The 22,644-nt window shown below is 44.9% G+C and overlaps 1 protein-coding gene across 4 annotated transcripts; it reads right to left on the reverse strand.

The window, feature by feature from the left end:
- Positions 1 to 62: 62 nt before the first annotated feature.
- KEL (Kell blood group, metallo-endopeptidase) lies at positions 63 to 18,895 on the reverse strand. 4 transcript variants are annotated; one of them, XM_005862829.2, is made up of 19 exons: positions 18,693 to 18,895; positions 18,283 to 18,367; positions 17,868 to 18,009; positions 17,460 to 17,636; positions 15,256 to 15,380; positions 14,811 to 14,957; positions 11,872 to 11,934; positions 11,589 to 11,777; positions 11,204 to 11,352; positions 9,974 to 10,103; positions 4,380 to 4,490; positions 3,192 to 3,290; positions 2,885 to 2,956; positions 2,364 to 2,464; positions 2,091 to 2,201; positions 1,862 to 1,929; positions 1,470 to 1,639; positions 1,043 to 1,138; positions 63 to 340 (listed from the first exon to the last, which is right to left on the reverse strand). In XM_005862829.2, exons 2-19 carry the CDS (start codon positions 18,304 to 18,306, stop codon positions 179 to 181), a joined length of 2,136 nt encoding a protein of 711 aa, XP_005862891.2. In that variant the 5' UTR covers positions 18,307 to 18,367; positions 18,693 to 18,895; the 3' UTR covers positions 63 to 178. The 4 variants fall into 4 exon arrangements, with proteins under 4 accessions (XP_005862891.2, XP_014392347.1, XP_014392348.1 ...); XM_014536861.1 differs by having other exon boundaries at positions 11,204 to 11,373; positions 18,283 to 18,388; XM_014536862.1 differs by lacking the exon at positions 4,380 to 4,490 and having other exon boundaries at positions 11,204 to 11,373.
- Between the last annotated feature and the right edge of the window lie 3,749 nt (positions 18,896 to 22,644).

Raw genomic sequence — 22,644 nt, forward strand, 5'->3', positions numbered from 1 at the left:
TCCTTTATCTTTTCTGACTTTTAGGCAGTGCAAATCAGGAAAGAGTCATTAAGAGACAGGCAGAAGCCAAGTGCCAGATTTTATTTTTGGAAAAGAAGAGAGGAGACATCACCCTGATTCCATGGATGGGGCAGGGAGATATTGATATATGTGCATTGAGGTCTCTTTGGTAGCCAGGTTACCAGAGTTGGCAGCGTTCTGAGGGGTTCAGGAGGGCACCACGTGGACAGTGGAAATGTCTAGCAAAAGCTGGAATGTTGCTGAGGGGCCCATGGACTCGAAGGGTGGGAGGGCTGTGAGTGTCCTGAGAATCCTGTGTGCTGAGCTTGCTACACATCACCTGGGAAGGAAGAGAGGTTCACAGAGGGTAAGGAGAAAAACAAGGTAGATAAGGGTCAGTAGGCAAGACCTAGTGACGAGGTGGTACAAGGAACAGCAGACAAAGGTCAAGAAGGGATGGGAATGACCAAGGGCCATGAGGAAAGAGGAAGAGCATTTTCCAGTTGTAGGTCATTTAACCTGGCACTAGGCATTCAGGGGAGGGCCCCAGCTGTGGAATCAGACCACTTGTACGTGACTGAGAGGTGGGGTCTATTGGAAGAACTCTGTGACAAGGTCTTTAGGTATATTGAGAAATTGGGGGCAACGTCTATTGAGGGAACACATGGTACTGAGGGCTCAAACTTAGGGGTGAGGTCTTTGAAGAGAAATGTAGTCTATAGACAGTTTGTTAAGATTTGTTTTTCATGGGTTTATATTTTCAGAAGAAGAAATAAGAGGGGGGAAAAGTTGAGCTCATCCCGGGAGGGATTTGAAAGTAGAGATTTTTTGTTAGTTTTTTGAAGGACATGCTAAATTTGGCAGAAGAATTTGTGATAACATGAAAGGATGGGCCCAAGGGGACATGTGTGAAAGAACATCTGTGGCAATGGTGGGAGCATTTGGGGAAATGCATATCAGGAGGTAGAGATTCTTTAAGCTTTACCAATAGGGTATTTATCTGATGTGGAGCAAGCCATGGTGGGAGATGGCGGCCACCTACCTGGGCATAGCTTCGGAAGAAGAGTTGCTGGGGGGTGAGGCCTAGGTTGGGCAGGGTGGTCTCCCCACGGTGCCATAATAGCATCTTGTTGTATGCCTAGATATGGAGGTGGGATGGAGAGTAACCCTTAGGCTCCAAACCTGTGCCATTTGGAAGTCTGATGCCCTATACACAAACCCCCAAACCAGTTCATGGTCCCCTTTCCCAAGTTTTGCACAGACACACAGGTCTGAGCCAGGAGAAATGTACTTGTGAGAAAATGTATAGTTATCCTAGAAAAGAGGGAATCTATTAGGTAGGAGGGGGATCCCCAAGTGGCCACTGTTCAGTGGGTGTATGATGGGCAGAAAGCTTTGCAACTATGTCTGCATGAGGGATGTCTGTTTTGCTAGTGAAAAGAGATTCTGACCTTTGGGATGTGAATTACCTGCAGTGCCATTGCCAACGCCCCCATGTCTGCAGCATTCTCCAGTACCCTGTGGGAGCTATTGAAGGAAGTTACACCGTATAATGGAAAGGCAGCATAGTGGCGCTCCAGACACAGCAGCGCCCCCTCTAGGGCATGGGTATCACAGGCTGGGCAGCCCCCAGGGAGTACTGTTGAAAATAGGGCAAGAGAATAGAATGTTGAGGCATGGTGCAGGGGTGAGGACATGGGGGTACCACAGGCTGGGCTGGCTCCCAGGAGTATTGCAAAGGCTCAGGACTATCCCACCCAGAGCCCTCACATACCCTCCCTTTCTCCTCCTCTAGGCCTCTTTTGGAGCCTTCACCTGGGTTCTCAATGACCCCACCTCCCAATGGCCCACTGATACCCACAGAGCTGGTCAAAGATGTGCAACAGCTCCCGGGCCATGATGCTGCCAGCAGCGCCAAAGTTCACGGCCCTAAAGAGACAGGACTTATCTTATCCCCAGAATCCTTTGACATTTTTAACCCTAATCCTCCAACCACAAGTCCCATCCATTGCCACCCCCCACCCCAACCCCCCACAGCTGCCCATCACTTTTAGGAAACTTCCTGCCCACACTCATGGAATGGCCCTTACCTGGGGTAGGCAGGATGGAAGAATGGTGGTTGGAGGAGTCCAGCTGGGAAGACCACTACATGGTCAGTTATTGAATAGTAAGCATCGACCCTCCAGGGGGACACCTGCCACCTGTGGGATGAGCACATATGAATACCAGCTCCATCAAGACATATGTAGTTGCCCCCAACTACTGTCACTGTTCCTGTTTCCCTGAGGCCCTAGCTTGCTCTCTTGCTAATCATGGATGTCTATCTCTGGGATGCAGTGTCTGTATCTACTTTGCTCTCATACCTGTGGTGGAGAAAAGGCTGCAAGGAGCTATGGACAATTCTAGCTTGGCGGGATCGAATACCACTCAGGAAGGACTGCAGGAAGCTGGGTCCGAGGTGTACCTGGGAGGAGCCAAGAGGTGACGAGTGTACATCCACACTGAAATACCCTGATGGCTACATTTGAACCCAGACAGATTAGCCCTACACACAGACATCCCCAGTACAGTGGAAACCAGTGCACCACCACCACACCACACATGGGCTAGACAGGCTTCACATGTGTCGGCACACAGATAAACACCCTCAGGCAAGTCACAAGAATGCACATGTGCACATGTGCACACACACATTATGACCTGAAAAGGTTCCATTCATCTGCTGGCAAGACCCACAGTATCTTGCCCATAAAGTCCAGCCTGCAGGAGGGCACGAAGGGATTGGTTCAGATCACCCAAGGAAAATAGATTATCTGCCATTTGGGTGGGTCAGGGGGTGAAGAAGTTGAAGACTAAGGCGGAGCTGTCAAGGGCAGGAACCCACATCACTGTATTTCTGTCTGGCCAGCGCTGGTTCCCATTCTGGGCCCCCCATCTTCACCTGCAGCTGGGTGACCTGGGGAGAGACACAGGTAGAAGGAACCTAGCTACCCTGAGCTATCAAAGGGAAGTTCTCCTGCTCATTGCCCTGTTCCCACCTTCCCTGTTGTCACTAGGGTATGGGTACCACATGTTGGTGTACCCTTGTGCCTTGGGTGCTCTCCTCCTGCCTCTGTGATCTCTTGATCCAATACTCAATCCCACCCCCCAGCCCTGCACATAATTAACCTGTCTCTTTCCCCTGGCCTCACCCTGTCCTGGGCCTTTTTCCGGGTTTCCTCATCCATCCAGGGAACCCTTCTGAGGCGGGTGATGAGGGCATCCTTGATGGCAGTGAATAAGTCCATGGCCTGTGGGTGTGAGGGGGCAGGGACAGAGAAACAGGATGAGGACCAGTCTTGGTCTTGGGCCTTGGCCCTGAGGAGCTGCCAGAGAAAGGGGAATATATCAGGAAGAGAGTAGAAAGTGGTATTCCCTAGTGGCCAAAAACCCAGAAAGATCTGTGGAGACAGAAAGGGAAAGTGGGAGCTGGCCACTCCTGAGGGTCGACAGGGGAGACTATGTCTTTTTGTGGGGAGAGTTCCCCCTGCCAAAGGAGGGAGACCCCATCCTTACTCTGGGCCAGGCAATCCACTCAGAAAGTAGAGGGAGAATGAGGACTATCTCTGTTCTCAAGGACTCTTGTCCTCACACACACACCCCTTTTTTTCCTCACACCTTCTTTCTTAAGGCATGCTTTTCCTCTTTCCATCTTCCTGGGGGCTTCAGCATCCCAACAAGTTGAAGTCGCCCTAGCTTTACAACCTGATTATAGAGTTATTGCCATTTACCATCTCATGTATATCTTTTCTTAATGAAGGAAAATGGACGACAGTATCGGAACCTGAGTTCAAGTCCTGACTCTGTTGTTTGGTAGCTTGGGAAAGCCTTTCTGTGCTTCAGTTCTTAAAGTAACAGAATGATGCTTGTACTTAAAGTAGTTCAAAGGAAGTTCTTACAAGAGTACCAGGCACATGATAGGCACTCAAAAAGTATTCAGTAGTTATTTATTTTCACTTCTAGAGATTGTATCAATCCATTCTCATGTCATTTCACCTGTTGTTAAAAAATCATAAACAAGGAGTAGCCTTAGAGGTCATGGAGTTCAGTTTTCTCATTTTCTGGTTGAGGAAACACAAGAGCAGGAAAGTTGGGTGACTTGTTCGAGTTAGTGCATGTTGTGTACCCTTTATGTCTCATAGCTAAACTATGCAAACCCTGGGGACATAGCACGAGGCATTCTCTCTCTGATATATGTGGACAGTGGGTTCTCTCTCTGTGACTGCCTGACTCCTTAAATACACAAACCATAGAGAAGGACACAGTCAATAGAAATAGGAGAGGATATGTTGGGTGGGGAGGGGTGGAGGGACATAGGCTGGGGAAGAGCCCTCACATACAGCACTTCGGGTGCTTGGGCTGAAGGCCTCACGAACAAACAAGGCTGCCAGGGTAGGCTCAAAGAAGTCTCCAGTATCCTCCACGCACTTCATCCATCGAGGGTGGGCGGGCTACAGAGACAAAGTTAGAATGAGAGGTTCCCATCCAGGGTCTTCCTCGTCTGTTTTCCCAAGCCAATCTTGTCTAGTCCTCTTCCCAACAGAGACTGTACTCTTTCTGAACATTCTGGGTTTGTCTCACTTTATTCTGTTATGCCTTTTGGTGGTATACATGGGTTCATTGCTGTTTAGCTAACCCAGGCTTAATTCTCCAAGATTAATCTCAGAAGCCTGGGTTGGGCAAATCATCTTGTTTATTGCCTACTGAATTTGAAAGCAAGGCCTCTGGGAGGTATCCTTATGAATAATGGAAAGGCTCCTGGAAAGGAGAGGACTAGATACCAAACCTCTCAGGTCCCTTGGCCATCCTGTCCCCACCTACCACAGGCACTGCTCTGGAAACCCAACAATGACTCCCCTTCCCACATTTCTTTGCTTAAAATGCAAATTAGAGGTCATTTCTCCCTCCCATCCACAACCCTCCCCACTCTCCAAATGGTTATCATGAATCATATGGCAAGATCTTGTCTTATAAAGAAGAAAATCATCAGAGTAAAATTATTGGGGTTCAGATGCCATACTATTGCCTGGTAGGAGAACAGTACTGAAGAGAAGATTAAAGATGTGAGTTCAGAAAGCTAAGAAACCTGCAGCCAAAGCCACATAAAATGAAGATAAAATAGGATGAGATAGGGGACATCTTCAACCTCAAAGGCAGAGAGATGGTTAGACAAAAACTCAAGAGACCTTTGGAAGCTGGGTTGATTTTTAACAGTAGGACAGAAAGAATAAGAAAAAGAGTGATGCTGGGGAGGTTTTGATGGTGGGCTTGAATGGTTTTGAAAAAGTTGACCAAGAGGAAGGCCCAGAGATGACTTAGGGCAGACTGCGAAACGCGGCCAATGGCCTAAGGGAAAGCTGAGATGGGACTTTGAAAAACCAGCTAATATACTAATTTAAGCGGGGTGAAGTCACAAGATTTCATTCCTGTAACTTATTTACTCCCCTTAAATTTCCTCTTAGGCTGCCTCTAAGCTCTCTGGCCCTAAGACTGGAGAGAGTTTATGGGGCTCCCACAAAAGAAGGACCAGAAAAAGAAAGCCAGTATTGTCTTCAGTGAAGAAGAAAGTCTTGAGCCTGGCTGTTAGGACATTTATCATTTTTGAGGTGGCTCCAGACCTGGTTGCCCACATTGTGTATTCTTGTCCCCTCGCTATGAGACCTGCTAAGGACCTTGTGAGGAGAAGGCACTCAGACACTTTCTCTAGTGTATTAGTTGGAGTGCTGAAACACAAATTTGAAAAGCAAACACAAGTGGAAAGGAAACCTGGGTCTGATAGTGAAATGACTGGGTCAAGTGCAGGCTCTTCTGGCCATCTTCAAGGACCATCCCCCTCAGGCCTCCCTATGTCAAGCTTTGTTTGGAGTGACAGCTGGCACAGCAGCCAACAGCACTGGCCTTGTGCTTGGTGGTGCCTCCCCTTTTCATATCTCCTGGTTCTTGACTTATTCCCTGATCCCTTTCTCTGGTGCCTGCTCCTTTCTCTAACAGCCTTTGCCTGCTCCATGCCTGTCTCCATATCCTGGGCCATGGCAGGCCTGACCTGATTCCTGGAGAGTATAGATGCCACCTCAGACTACCCATTGCTCACCCCTGTGCAACTCTGGGAATCATTAAACTGACCACTTTTTAACACTTGGAAAATAATGTGCAGTGACTAAGGGCTAACGTAGGATCACTGAGCACAAACAAGGTCAAAATAATAGGGATTTCTGTGGTTAACAGGAATCACGCGAGGACATACTTCAAACCAGGAGTCACAAACTCAAATAGGGGCCATGAGGCGACATAACTGAGAGAAGCTATCCAACATCAGAACCACAGGACATGGAGGGGCGATGGCAAATAGGAGAGAACACATCCAGTCTGGGCTGAACTACAGTCAGCTGTTGCCCTGGAGAAGGCAAGCCCAGCAATACACAAACTTCATGTTTACAACAAAGGGCTAAAAATCAGATTACTGGCATGCCATCTCCTAATTTTTGAATGTTGATGATGAATTAAAGGTCTATAAAAAGCTTTAAAGACCAACAAAACACATTGATAGGTTAGATGCATCCTCTAGGAACGCCTCAATACCTCTTCCACACAGAGAATTCAGTATTTACTAAATGTTGATGTTTAACTTAAATCTTGGTACTTCAGATACACCAGCTATAAAAGTGAGAATGGCTATCTGTTCCAAGTTTATTACAGAGTTGTTTAAAAGATGAAGTGAAAGAATCCATTGAAAACACTCTGTAAATTCTAAGCTGTTGCCCTACTAGCATTATTTTGATTTCAAGGAGGCAGGCATTTGGTAAAACCACAAATTAAATCCTTGAGAATTAGATTGGAGAAATCTATGTTGGATGATTTGAGTGGATTCTCAGCTGGCTGAACTATAACAAAACATTGAAAATTAATGACTCCAAGTTTGTATGAGCTTCCCTGACCAGGACTACTGAAAAATCTTTCTTCATCCATTAGAATATAAGTGTCTGAGGGCAGAGATTCTTGTCTCTTTTGTTCACTGCAGTCTAAAGTTCCTAGAGAAGGGTCTTGTACCTAGCAGGTGCTCAATAAATATTTGCCGCGTAAATGAATGGATGGATCTATAGCCAGGTCTTCAACAGCCTGACCCAATGCTCTTTCTTTTTCAAGATCTTAACAGTAATCTAGATGAAGATAGACTATAGAATGCAAATGACCCAAGGTGGGGGGGAAAGAAGGTAATATAATGAATGATTGGGAAAAAAAGGATGAAATTACCTGAGTACATTGGGAAGCTGGGCTGAATATAAACAGTTCACATTTACAGGTACAAATGTAAAGTCCTACTTTTACTTCCCCAAATTCAGCTTCTCAAATATAATAAAACCTGGATTAATAGCCATTTTTTGACTATATATTCAAAATTCATCAACAAAATATGTTCATATAATGAGACCTAGCAGTCTTTCTAAATAAGGACACTATAAAATAGAATGCATTCAGAGGAATATAGTCAGAAATTTGTACTTAATAACCATAGAACAGAATCATAAATCAGGTCAAATTAAGGCTTAAATCTTGGTAGTGTCTTTGACTTATACCACACATTTGTCAGGAAACCCTGTTGCTTAATTTCAAATTACATTCTTTCAAAAGAGGGGTGGGAAACATCTGGCAAGTGAAATCATTTGGTCTGGCCCTGCCAAGGGATTAGGAGTGAGTTAATTAAATGTTTGACCAAATATAGAAGGCTACTTTTTTTCCCCTTCCTTTTTAGTTTTAAAAAAAAATTAAGGCTAATTTTTAAGTTGGTAATTTTGTATGGCCCATGAATGATGTTATAAATATCCAAATGGCCCTTGGCAGAAAAAAAGGTTCCTCACCCCTGTTTTAAAACATAAAACAAATAAATCCTATAGGCCCCCTTTTCACGCAGAGAAAAGCCAAAGTCTCTACAGTGACCTACCAGGCCCTATATGCTCTCTGAACTCCTCCCTACTGTTATCTCATTTGCATTCTCTGTTTCAGTTGCACTGGCTCCTTGCTGATCCTCAAACTCTTGGGCATGCTTCCCAAGCAGCAGGCATAGCCCAGCCTGCTTTTCTCAGCCAGAGCCACCAGGAGGATCTGTCGTATTATACCACATTTTAGCCAGCCTATCCCATGCATTGTCTCAATGAAATAATAGTCCTTTCTTTGCCAGAAAACTTCAGTTCTCTAGACCCTATTTCTATCCTTCCTCTTGTGTGGAGATCTCACTCTTCTGTCAAACCAACCCAGGTCTCTCCCTGTTGGGAACTCCAGGAGTATCTGTTGTCTAAACCAGAGTTTCCTTGGAATGAAACTACGTCCTTTCATTTATTTGTTGTACAAGAACAGAGTTAAGTGGTTGCAACACAGACCTTATGGACCACAAAGCCAAAAATTTTACTCTCTTGACCTTTATAGAAAGAACCCATTTTCTGTACCACCCACTTATTTCTCAATTCTGCACAGTATGTGGTTAAAAACATGGCCCTATGAGCCAAGCACATTGTTTTGGTGTCTGTTCCTTTATTTATGAGCTGTGTGGTCTTATAAAAGGTATTTGTTCTTTCTGAGGTCCTCTGAGTGTTTCTGGGAGGATTAAATAAAACAATTTATGCTAAAAGTTGCATGCAATGAAACTACAAAACAGTAGGTACACACTGTGTTCAGCTGTTATTATTATGTGTCATAATTGGTACTGTTGCTTCCCCAAAGCTACACAACCATTTGTTGGTAGAGCTTCATTCAGCTTTCAGCCCCCAAACAACTATATACCAGAAGGAACCTACTTGGGGTCTTAAGTGAAAGTACTAAGAAGAAGAGTTTTTGTTTTGTTTCTGTTTTGTGTTTTGTTTTGTTGTTTTTAGCACAATGATTAATCACAGAAACTCTGGAGTCAGACTGATAGAGTTCAAATCCTAGCTCTATCGACTTACTCAGTGTACTACCTTGATCAAGTTTATTTTGTGCCTAGATTTCCCTGTCTATAAAACAGAGACGAAATGGTGCATCTAACTCATGGAAAACTTGTGAAGATTAAACCAGCTCATATATCTAAAGGATTTAGAAAAATGTCTAGCACATTTATAAATTCTCAATAAACAATAAATATACTCCAGTACCATGTGCATACATCTTCCCTCTTTGAATTCCACAGGTATTTCAGGTTGCCAAAGCAGTGATTTTCTTCAAGGCAGAGAAATGGTTCATAAATTACTAAGAAAAACCCCACAAAAGTGCAGTAATTTTCAAGACTAAACTGAGGCCTTTGCAGAGGTTAAGGTGTCTCTAACATACTAGATACCTCCACTTGCATTTGGATGTGTCCAATCCAGATTTCAAAGTTATCTGTAAAGAAGTGTCTCCACATCTTATTTAACACAGTAGACTTTGATTAGTGAAGTGTGTTTGCTATGCAGTCCCTTCCTCAGATACATCAGGATTTGCACCAAGAAGCCCATAGTGTGACCCAATAGATACCACTGGATGTCAGAGATTAATTATTTGTGAAGAATATGAGCACCAAACACTAGAATCACCAGGCAAAGGAAAAGCCACTACTAGCTACATCTGTCTCTCATCCCGTCCTCAAGTCACAGAGTTCAGGATAGTTAGGAAAATAGTTTAAGGGTCATGACAAAGGAAAAGCAGTTCTTGATAATTTTAGAGCTCTATATTCAAACTTTAATACTCAGCAAAAGGCCATAGGCATAGACATAGCCAGATGTGCCTAAAAGGTCTGTTACTTGGTACCTCAATTCTCAAGGTAAGCCTTGCATGCCAAACCTATCTGCTTCCATGGAAAGCCCAGACATTGAGAGGCATCTACTCTTATGTCCCCTACCTGAGAGGAATAGGCCAGAATTTACCCCTCAAAATGACAGATGCTCCTTTAGCCCCCATTCTGGGACAATTTATGCCCTCCTGTCCTCACCACAGGTGGCCGTTCCGTCAGCTCCCACAGTTTCTGGTTCAGGGATCTGTGTGCCTCCTCGAATTTACTGTCCAGGGCTGGAGAAAGGGTCCCCACCAGCCCAAAGATCATGTGGCTCTGCAGAAAGTCCCTGTGGAGAGAAAAGAGACCCACACACTTCATGGCTCTGGTGACCCCTCATGCAAAGTCGTCCCTTGCATAAGTCACCTGGATCCTGGGAGAAGCCTCTTCCCTCTGTATTTATAGAGAAGAACTGTTTGACAGTGAAAGAGTGAAGGAGCGATTTTCTCGGTTTGGGTTGGAGTGGGGTTGAAGAATGATGAAACAAAGAACTAGATGAAGAGGCAGACTTCTCAAGTCACAGGGAGAGAAAGATCTGGACTAGATGAAGACTGGACTTAGATTTCACAAAACTGATTCATCTACTTCTATGACCAAGATCTCTCTCATCTTAAGATGTATCTTCTAAGCACAACAAAGCTGGGATCAGGGACCTTTAGTTGCCCTGATGGCAACTCTCTTACAGGTTTGATTTGTGCCTTTACGTAAATCTGCTCATACCCACATGAATGCTTGTCTGTTTCCCTCAGAAAGCATCTCTAGATGTTGCTGCCACTGAGTTACTATGAAGAAGGGCCCAAATCCTTGGAAGAAGCCCCTTTAGTTGGTGGCCACACAAGTATCAGGGATGGAGGAAGGCCCAACACAGAGCCTCACCTTCATGTCCCCCACCTTCTTCGACTTCCTGATCTTTCCCATAAGGCCTCCACATATGAGAAATGGCCTCTGCCTCAGCTTTTCCCCCAGAACAGCCCAACCATTATCTCCTCCATCCAATCCTCTCATATGCCTCCTCCTCCCACCCACACTCATCAGCAACTGATGAGACACATGGCCAAGCTAACCCCATGACTTGCCTTCCAAAATCTCCTACAACTCAGAGGCTCTTCACAGGCTTGGTTCTACTCCAGCAAATATTGTGTCTTGCCAGACACTGATATCCCTCATTTCATGTGTGTTTTTCCTTCCCCAAGCCTCTCGTCTTTCCTCCATTTTATCTTGGGCTGTCAACCCCAACCCTTCTCTGTCCCATGTGTCTGTGAATCCCTCCCATCTTCCTGGGAGGCTCTTACCAGCCTTCATTCTCCAAGTCACCTGTGTTCCTTAGACCTCTGGGTTTTCAGACTCTTTCCTCTGCCCTGTACCTCCCTGATCCCACCTGGAGCAAACCTGTGGCTCAACAGCTGTTTTTCCACCAGTTGTGACATGTCTTTCAAATAATCCAGGTCATGTACCACGATGGTCTGGGAGGGGCTCAGGGACATTGGTGTGAATGTTGCTTGGAGGCAGGACAACCAGTCGATGGCAGGGGCCATTTCCTTAGAAGAGGGACACAAAGGCTGAGGGGAACAGAAAAGGAGGAGAGAAGGAAGAAGCATTTCCCCACCTTCAGGGTTTGAGGGGGATTGGGGAGGGGAATGGTTAGGGGAAAGGATGGAGCCAAAAATGTTAGAGATGGAAAGGAATTCAGGGAATGATGAGAAAGAAGGAGGTCAAGGAAGTTTGAAAGAAAGGACCTTATACCCATCCTCCTCCAGTCCCCGGTTCAAGGCACCTGCAGTTGGTCTATAGTGATGAGCTGGAAGAGCTTCCCCTGTGCCTGCTGCCGCCCCAGGGGCCTCAGAAACTGGAACAGTTGTGAGGTAATGGAGATGGACAAGAAGGCATGTTCTTGCACCTTGTCTGGGTCTCCTCCCAGCAAGGTTCCCAGCTGATTCAGGTAAGTCAAGTATTCCCGCACGATCTGGGGGAGGGGTAACCTCAGTCACAGGCACTAGTGGCCCCTGTCTTTCTCCTAGAGTCAAAGATCAAAACCTTTGTCCACCGCTCCATCTTACCTGGGCATAGATCTTCTGTTCCTGCTCTTGCTTGAGGGGGATGTCAAACTCTGGCTGGTCTATCTGGACACAAGAGAGACTGGAGAGAAAGGGGTAGTGTGGAGGAAGAAGAGGACAGGTGTGGGGAGATGGGGACTGTGCCATGGAAGACAGCCTCAGGAGATGGAATGAAGAGGGCACAGAGAAGGAGTGAGAATACAAAGAAAGGAAAGAACTGGGTGCAAGGGGATGGAGGAAATGTGAAGAGAAGGTGGGTATTTCAATCAGTTTTGGGGGTTCTCAGCGAGAGAAGCATGATAATCGTCTCCTGAAAGAAACCGTGTCTGTGCTAGGGCCAGGCCTAGAGTATAAGAGTGAGATACCATCTCAAATGCAAACTTTAAGAGGTAATAAAACTCAGTAATCAAGGTAACTAATAGCCTAATTGATATTTTTAAAAATCAAAATGAATGCTAAAAATCCATGCTGAGTAAAATAACAAGGCTTTGTTCACCATAGATTTTCTCCCCCAAAATGAGGGGAGAATATGAGCTGAGCCCTGAAGCGTGGTTGATTCAAATGTATTTTTTTATTCACTTTTTTAAAAAAATGTAGATATTTTCAAAAAAGTCTACAGTAGAGTTTTAATCTATTTTGGAAAAAATGTTTTGTTTTTCAAAAAATCCACAATGAAAAAAAATTGATATTTTGTTTATTGTGGATTTTTCCATTGACTTTCATTTTTTTAAAAAATTTCATTAAATATTATTTATCTTGACTATTGAGTTTTAGGGACTCTTTTAAATTTTGCACACTAGCCAAGTGGCTTGCTCACCTCCCTTGCCTCATCTTGGTTCTGGCACTGGCATGTCCTTGATTCTATTCTGGATTATTTCTCCTACACTTCCCTTGTTTTTTTCCAACTTCAATATCCCACTCCCACCTTGAGCTATCTACATTTCCCTGACCTTGAAAAAACTTTCACCTGACTCCTTTGTCATATTTTATGTCCAAGCTAAAGAACTAAGTCATCTATACCCCTGCTTCAGCTTCCTTATCTTCCTCCTACACTCTGTATGACCTGTGGCCATTTTCATAACCCTTTCTGATGTTATCTCTAGGAGGTTTCCAAGGCTGCCTTCTCATTCCTTATTCTCTGAGCTCAGAAATCTTAGAATCAAAAATGACCCCTCTCTCCTGAAACTGCCTCCTCCCATGTCCTATATGGCTCACTTTGTGGCTAGTCTGACTCCCACCGCGCTGCCTATTCTTGCTCCTCTCTGCCTCCACCCCCTCATTGGAGTGCTCCCCCAGTCTATTCTTTCTACTCATTCTGCTCCCCAGAGTCCATCCAGTCTCAAGTTGACAGTAACCACCTCTTTCCATTCATACAAAATCAAAACTGGGGGGTCACTTTGCAACTCCTCCATTTCCTTCATGTACGTTCAATTAGTCATCAAGTCCTCTGGACCATGACCACAAGGATAGAGTCACCTAAACCCTCACATCTGGGCTTTCCTTTCCATTTCTACCATAAGCATTTTAGCTCGGAACCTCAAAATTGCTCATCTCAATTCCTCAGCACGTCTAGGTTGACCTCCCAAACTGCTGACTCTACTTAAGTTCACTGTACAACCATTGTATTTGAAAGATTTCAGTTGCAATTTTTTTCTATTATGTCAAAAGTTATCACCTCGATCTGGCTTCTTAGGTATGGAATAATCAGTTCAACCTCATGTCTTCAGGCTTATTTTTACCTCTGATGGCACCTCACCGCATAGCCTCTGTTCACCCACCCCACCGAGGAGTCACACCATCCCAGGCTTTTCTCTTAGTTCAGGGCTTCCCCTAAAAAGCCTCTTAGGTGAAGCTAAAAGGCTCTTTTCATGTCCTTTTGCTTCACCTTTACCTCTATGAATCAACCACACTCCAGGGCTCAGCCCATATTCTCCCCTCTCTGATTCTTCCTTAACCATTTCAGATTTTAACTAATCCCCCAAGTTCATTAAACTTCTGAGCACACCCTTTGGAACTAAAGTCAGAATACCATATACTGACTGTCAGTTTTTCTTGTGTATTTATCTTTTATAAACTTGTGAAGTTTTTGAGAATGGGGTCAAATATATAGCATCACATTACCTGCCACAATACAGATGCCTCCAGTGTTTTTATTTATTTATTGCTCAACAAACACCTGGTGTGGGCCTGGCTTTGTGCTAGGTCCTGAGAATCACAGGTGAATAAGGTGTGGCCCTGTTTTTAAAAGGCTTACACCCTTCAGCACAGTGTTAAGTGCTGAGGGCATAGAAAAGGGGAGGGTGAATGGGTTCTCTATCTCGAGCCAGGATGTCAGTGAAGAGATAATAATGTAAGCCAAAATTTGACAAATATGTACATTTTCCAGGCTGAGCATGGGGAGTTGGGGAGTAGTGTTGTAGGTAAAGGAAGTCATATATATAATGGACTGAGGAGCGGTAAGTGAGTGAGCATGGCTTGGAATTTAAGGGGCAGAAGGGATGTGGCAGGAGATAAAGCTGGAGAAGTCTGTAGGGATCAGACTAAAAAGGCTTGCAAGGTTTTGCTAAAGATTAAGAACTAGATGACCTGGTGAGTCAGGGGCATTTAAGCAGAGATATTAGCACAATTACCTCTTGATGTAAATAAGAAAAGGGTGATAATGGAGATAGGGGTCTAGTTAAGAGGCTCCGGGGTAATCAGATCAGCAATAAGGAAGACCACAACTACTTATGTCTTCCCTGGACTGGCCTTGCTACTCTTTTCCCTAATCTTGCCTAGAGTCCCTAACTCTCACAAGAATAATTTTCTATAAAGATAGGTCTTTCCCCTACATTGCACATTTATCCTTTCTCCTGAAACCTGCAACCTTCCTCTAAGAAACAAGAAGCTAGAACTCTAGGCAGGCCCAGGTCTCGCTGTGTTTTTGCCAGTACATCCCTCACCTGGATGACTGGCGTGTGTGGAGGGTGGGGATGAGGTCCCAGATAAGCTCTGAAGAATGGGAAGTGACCATACTGACTCATCAGAAGTCTCAGAGTTCGGTTAAAGTCTAAGGAAGTCCAATTACCAGAGATTCGCCAGCCTCCAAGCTGAGAAGAAGAGAAACAAGGCTCAGCAAAGGGGTCTCATCTCTGACACCTGTATCCCATTTCTCAGATAGCTACTACTTCCTAACGTTTACTCTGAGCTCTTTGATCTCTCTAGGGCTCCACCTCTATCCTTCTTTCTCCAGCTTCACCCAAGGTCCTAATACTTTCTCAGTGCATTTCCATTTCCATCTTTCTCCTAGAACCTGGGGATCCACCCTCTAGAAAATAAAATGGCAACCCTGAGCATAAATTGATCCTACATAACATGTGTCCATAAGAGTCATGCCCCATGTCTCACCTCCTCAATCACTTGTCTGAGGGGACCAGCCCCTGCAGCCTCAATGGCACTTGTGTCCATGCAGGAGTTGTAGAACTGGAAGGCTTTCTCCTCCCCAGACCCCAGATGCCAGGATCCTGGGGTCTCTGGAATAGAAGCATGGATGAATTAAAGGAGTAGGGCCAGCACAGAGACAAGCAGTGAAGGTGTGAGGCTTATAGGAAAGAAAGGAAAGGCTCATGGGGAAAGGGAGGAAAGGAGAAGTGAGGAAATTTGGGGATATGGAAAGACTGTCCAATTTGGACTGGATCACCTAGATCAGTGGTTGGCAAACTCATTAGTCAACAGAGCCAAATATCAACAGTACAATGATTGAAATTTCTTTTGAGAGCCACATTTTTTAAACTTAAACTATATAGGTAAGTACATTGTTATTAACTTAATTAGGGTACTCCTAAGCTGGCCTTTGCTAAAAATGTCCTCAATCTGAGGGGTCGACCTCAACAAACGTACCCCTCTTCTTCTAATGCCACTTCTTCAAAATAGACTGGCCCAGGCCGAAAACCGACTTCTGTGCATGGGCCACGAAGTTTCAATCGCACTGTACATGCATACCCGCACGTGGTATTTTGTGGAAGAGCCACACTCAAGGGGCCAAAGAGCCGCATGTGGCTCGCGAGCCGCGGTTTGCCGACCACTGACCTAGATGGAAGAATAACAGCAGGGGAAAAGAGTGTGGAGGCGACAACGAGGAATATAAAGGGAAGGTGAGAAAGAAAATAAGGAGGAAAATACAGGGAACAAAAGGAAGAGAGAGGAATGAGTGAGATATGAATAAAGGAGAAAGGGTAGAAATTGAAGACAGGATGGAGATGAATAAAGGAATTAAAAAATTTAGGACATCAAAGAACTTTGAGGGATTGAAGAGAGGAAAGCTCATAATGAAAGGTTTAGCAAAAAGAAGAAACAGGGTGGGCTCCCCTAGTTCAGACTATTTACTTTTTGATCTCCCTAAAATAAACACATGACAATAACCAAAACACATACCCATTAAAATCATCCACCTTCTAATATCTAACACCTCTCCTTCAGTCCTTCTGATATCTTTTCATTCCATTGTAGGCAACAGAATTTATCCCAAGCTGCCCTAGCCTGTGTGGCTCAGTGGATAGAGCGTTAGTCTTCCGGACTGAAGGGTCCCAGGTTCCAGTTAAGGGCACATGCCTGGGTTGCAGGCTCAATTCCCAGTGGGGGGCATGCAGGAGGCAGCTGATCAATGATTCTCTCTCATCATTGATGTTTCTATCTCTCTATCCTACCTTTCTCTCTGAAATCAGTCAATCAAATAAATAAATAAATAAATAAGAAAAAAAGATTTTTTTTTTAAAAAAGAATTTATCCTAAGCCTATTGTTTCTTTTCATCTCTGTACCTAAATGAAAGCATGCCCCCCACCAAGGTCTAGCCTACTTCTCTCTGTGTCACAAAGAGAACACAGGGATGCATTTATTTCTCCTAAATTCCAATTGGTGCCCCAGGGTTTTTAACTTGGTTCTGTTCTTCATGCCTATCTATACTCATTCCTTAAACACAGCCATATAAAGTCCCCTCTATCACTTCTCACCCCACTATTCCACTTCTTTCTGACCATCATCTCCCATCATCCATCCCCATTATCCCACTTCTTCAAGTTCAGCTTGCACTCCATGGTCCCAGGTTTCAGCAGAGAACAGATGATTGTCATGGAATGGGGAGTTTATGGGAGGGAGAGGATAATATGACAAGGGGGCATTATAGACAAGAAGGATTTGAAGGCTAGAGACTGAAAGTGATGGAGAGAAGAATTAAAGTGCAAAAGCTCTTGAAGAGGTGCTGGTGGGGAAGATGCCAAGCATAGGACAGAAATTGAAAGTGTAAGGGAGATAATAAAGAAGATGGAGCTTGGTAAAAGGGAGGACTTGGAGAGAGTGGAGTAATCATGGATAAATGGGAAGGAAAAGAGGATGGGATTTAGATCAAGACCAAGTGAGGGACTGGAAGAGATGGATCAGAGGAGGTATGGATGTAAAAAGTACTGTAGGAGAGATGCAAACCTGGGCAGTGTTCTGAAAGCCCATTAGGGATGGTGCAGACCAGCTGTTCCACAACCACACAGGTTTGGGAGTCATGATGGTTCTAGGTTCAGTCACCCATTTGCACAGAGAATCTTTGCCCTGCATTCCTTACCCAATATTCTCCGAAGTCGGCTCTTGTTCTCCTCAGCAAGGGCCTGAAAAGAATTACTGGTTCCCTTGGCCTTTCCACAGGAAAAGCTGAAGAAGTCAGTGCAGGGTGCCACACTGGTGTTCCCAGAGGCCAGGTAATGATCCAGGAGATGCCAACACATGGGCATCTCACAGGGACCTGTGGGGGAAACGCTCAGAGCTGGGAGAAAAGAGAGATGAGGGCTCCCCCAAGGTCCTAGGCAAAGGAACATCTGGTGAGGACCAAAGAGAGACCTGGAAGGGGGTAGATGGAAGGGTCAAGATGAGTGATGAGTTAAATCAGTGGGCATGGAGCCTCAGGGTGATGGACAGATGAAGCCCATGACTGAGTGAGGGCTGATGGGGTTAGGGGTTCCAGGATCCTGCTTACGAGGTCCACAGCTCCGGAAGATGTAGAACAAAAGGACAGAAGAACCAAGGAGTAGGCCTAAAAGCAGGACAGCCATTATCAGCCGTCTGGCCATGGCCCACCATCTGCTCTGTTCAGTGGATTGCCCCTCTTCTGGAGGTCTCTGCATACAGGAAACCAGGTGATGAAAAACACAAAAGGGAGGGGAAGGGTGGAGGAAAGGTACAGGGAGAGGGGAGAGAATAAATAAGTTAGTGCTATGGCCCCTTGTTCCAAGACCATTCTCCCTAACTAGGCCCATGGGCACCACTGGGAGATGCATAGACAAGAGATGTTGCCTGTCCTGGATAAGGACAAAGCAGGCTGTGAGGGGTGGGATGCTAGAGCTGGAAGGGTGTCATAAATCTGCCCAGTGTGGGTCAAGGACATCACTTACCTCCTGGCTCCAGAGGGTCCCCATTCCACTCAACAGGTTCAGTCCCCGTGGTCTCCTCACACTTGTCCCCACCCTCCTGAACTGACTGAGCAGGAGGAGAGAGAAGCTGATTCAGGAAGGGGGTACAGTAACGAGAGTTATAGCAGGTCATTTTCGCACCTTCTCCATGCATATTTTCATCCCAGGGCAGTGTTCCCAGATGGGCTTCAGAATGAAAATGTCCCAAGGATGTACCACTAGCCCCCTACCCCCATTGTCTCCTGTCCTTTCTCCTTTCTACTCTCCAAGCCTCCCATATCCTCCCCTCCAGTGGCAAGCAAGGCATTCTCACACAGCAGCCGCCCCCACTCCCCAGCTGAGGCCTCTGACTCCAAAACGAAAAAAAAAAATTTTTTTTTCAGGGGACTTACCGTCTGTCTGCCTGTCCGTCTCTCTGTCCTTCTCTCTGGCTCCCAAAATCCTTCCCGGTTCTGGTCTGGATGCTGAGTCTGAGGAGTAGGATTCAGGAAATGGACCCCCTCCTTCTCCCACCCGTTCTTTGGTCCTGGAGAAGGGGCACTTCTGCCACTGGATGCCCCTGTCCCCATACACACACCATTGGCCTCTGGGTGGAGCCTGGTTATCAGTCAGGAGACACCCTGGCCTCTCCTCTTTATCTTAGCTTCTCAGGGAAGGCAAAGGGGGGAGGGGGTCCTCACTCCCCAAGCAATCTTACCCTTGGGAGGCTCCTCTTGCCTTGCTCTGCCCCTTTGCCAGTGTCTCTTGTCTTTTATAATGTTCAGAAATAAGTCATGTGCTACTTCCTGATATGTCAGTTCTCCAAATTAGACTCTTTCATATACTCATTTGCCTCAAAGTGAGTGGTAAACATGATTCACAGCGAGGGAAAGAAAACCCCAGTATCCCCAAACTCTCTTTAAAAAGTCCCCATTCTCCAATATCTTAGCAAATTCTTAGCCTTTTCTTATATTGCATTGAGATGTGAGAGAAACCAAAAGTGGAAAAACCAGGTTCACCATTTCATCCTTTACTACATAGATGGTCTGATACTATTGTATTGCTTTTAGAAACTCTGGAACAACATAAATAAATACATGCAAATTATGATAGCTATCATTTTTTATTGGTCTACAATATGCAAGGCAACATACTAATGATACATTACTTCCTTAGTCCTATACTAATCTGTCAAATAAGGTATGGTTACTTTGTTTTATAGATGAGGAAATTGGAGGTACAGATTGATTAAGAGATTTTCCCAAGATCACATGATTAGTAACTGGTAGAATCCAGATTGAAATCAACTCCAGACTGTCTAGATCTGGAATTCCTGCTTTACACTAGTACACATAATTTCTATCTGTGAAATAGACTGAGTATACTTGTTGAGTCTATCAGGTGAAGAATGGTATAACCAAAACTCATACAGAAGGCTGGGAGAGGTAAGATCACAGGGAAGATATGGCCTGTTAAGATGTGAATGCCTCTAACTGCCATGTTGCTTAGAAGAGGAAAGGGAGAAAAAATCAAAACAGTCTGTCTTAACAGTCCAAGGGTAAGGCAAACATTTGAAAATAAAGGAGGCAGAAAATTACAACCAAGGATGCATTATTTTCTAGATAAGATGCTGTGTGTGTGTGTGTGTGTGTTTAACTATAGGGAACGGGCCCTGGAAAGTGTGGCTCAGTTGGGTGGGCATCATCCCATGCACCAGAATGATTCTGGTTAATTCCAAGCAGGGCACATGCCTAGGTTGCAGCTCAATTCCCAGTAGAGGACATGCAGGAGGCAGTTGGTTTCACTCTCACCTTAATGTTTCTCTCTCACCATCCCCCCCCTCTCAAAATCAATTTTAAAAAATCTTAAATAATGATAAGAGAATTAAAGAATTGAATTTGGGGTGGGGGAGAAGAGAATAAGTAGAAGGAATAGCTTCCCAGGTTGGACATATGACTGAGATTCCCTATTTCAATTCAGAGTAAGCTTGCCCTGTTGCGTGATGACACAATCAATCAGTAACTAATAAATGTTCTTGGTAGTAGAAGCTCTAAATTAAGAATGAGGGCATCAGGCCCTAGCTGATTTGGCTCAGTGGATAGAGCCTCAGCCTGAGGACTGAAGGGTCCCAGGTTTGATTCTGGTCAAGGGCACATGCCCGGATTGTGGGCTTGATACCCTGGGGTGGGGGGGTGCAGGAAGCAGCCGATCAATGATTCTCTCTCATCATTAGATGTTTCTATCTTTCCCATTCTCTCCCTTCCTCTCTGAGAGAGAGAGAGAGAGAGAGAGAGAGAGAGAATGAATAAGGGCATCAGGCCAGGTAAAGGTGTGACTCTTTGGACTCCCTGGAGACCAGATATAATTAACAGCTATCTCTACAGATTTCTCCATGTTCTAATATTGGATATCTTCTTCCTGAGTCTTGTGCTCTTGACAACTCCTGATAGTTTCATCTAGTTCTTGAATTCAATACATATTGTTGATGACTTAGTACCTAAATTCTCAGCCTTGATTTTTGTGTTTTTCTACCCAAAGGTGTATCTACCTCCTGCAATCCTTATCTATGGCCCTCCTGAGATATTAGTCAGGTAGTGATGGAATTCAGAATAAAGGTCTGTGGGTATGGAGCTGGATTATAGAACCTAACCTGAGTTTGTCAGGAGTTGAGGATACAAGGTGTAAATTTAAGGTGATTTTCTTAGAGTGTATATAAGTTTAAATCTGTACAAGCAAGTGCAAGCACACTCTGATAGATAAGTTCTAGGCCTAAAAGAGGGGGCAGAGCCAATAGTCGGAAGCATAACCAGAAGGAAATTAAGAGGTCAAGGTGAATCTTTAAATTATTAGTTTTTCCTGCAAAGGTAGGGGAGCCTTTGACCATTGAAGTGAGTGGAAATGCTGGTTTACAGTTCACAGATAAGAAAATGCCACATTGCCATGTGGCCTGAGATGCCTGGCAATGCTTGAGGGCACATGTCACAAGGGCCATCATTCATGTGATATGAGTATTTGTAGGCGTTCATCACATAGAAGATTGGCCAAGTTGGGTTCCTGCCATTTCTTTTTTATGTAGATTTCTGCGGGTCTCATATAAGGTGACAATATTTCTGCTGCCACACAGGTAGACAAAGCTCTTCATCCTAGCTAGAAAGCATGTGAAGTTTTCAATAAAGTGGGTGTAATGGTTTGAGTTTAATGTCTAGCAATGATTCACTACTCTTCCCCTCCCACTATGAACAAAACACTTTTCCTCGTCCGTTGATGTTAGACTTGGCCATGTGACTTGCTTTGGCCAGTGGAATATTACTAACCACGATGAAAATGAAAACTGAGACTTAAAATTACTTGCATGGTTTGGCTTGACTCTTGCATTCAGGTGATCCTTTATGGGAAAACATGACTTGCTTAGGCTCTGCTCCTTCAGCCTGGGTTCCTGAACAAATACATGCGGCAGACCTGCATAAACCTATGTCCTAGGTCAGTGATGGCGAACCTTTTGAGCTCGGCGTGTCAGCATTTTGAAAAACCCTAACTTAACTTTGGTGCCGTGTCACATATAGAAATTTTTTGATATTTGCAACCATAGTAAAACAAAGATTTATATTTTTGATATTTATTTTATATATTTAAATGCCATTTAACAAAGAAAAATCAACCAAATAAATGAGTTTGCGTGTCACCTCTGACACGCGTGTCATAGGTTTGCCATCACTGTCCTAGGTTCAAGCCCATCCAAATGCAACCTGAAGCATGCTTGAACACAGCCTACATCAGCTGGACAGCAGTTAATGCATAGATGCTTGTTCTTGTAACCATTGAGCAATATACATTAATAAAAGAGAAACATGCAAATTAACCATCCACTACACCCACAAGCCACTCCCACAAGCCAATCAGGAGCGAGTATGCAAATTAACCCAACTAAAATGGCGGCAGCCACGGAACTGGAGTGAGCAGGAGGCTTGGGTTGCTCCCGGTGATGGAGGAAGCCAAGCTTCCCGCCTGCGCTGGCTGGCCCTGGGCTCCACTCAAGGCTACAAAGTTTCAATTATAGAAGATAAATAAATCCCAGATACTTGCTTCCAGCTCCCCCTGGCCTCTGCTCAAGGAGGTGCTGAAAAAAAAAAAAGAAAAAAAGGAGAGGCTGGAAGCTTGGGTTGCTGGGGGGCATGGCCAGCCTGAAAATGGCCATCAGCCCCTCACCCAGGCTGGCCAGGCACCCCAGTGGGACCCCCACCCTGATCCGGGACACCATTCAGAGCAAACCAGCCGGCCCCCACCCGTGCACCAGGCCTCTATCCTATATAATAAAAGGGCAATATGCAAATTGACCCTAACAGCAGAACAACTGGGAATGACTGG

Source organism: Myotis brandtii, unplaced genomic scaffold, assembly GCF_000412655.1.
Source record: "Myotis brandtii unplaced genomic scaffold, ASM41265v1 scaffold168, whole genome shotgun sequence".
In the NCBI taxonomy this organism is placed as follows: domain Eukaryota; kingdom Metazoa; phylum Chordata; class Mammalia; order Chiroptera; family Vespertilionidae; genus Myotis; species Myotis brandtii.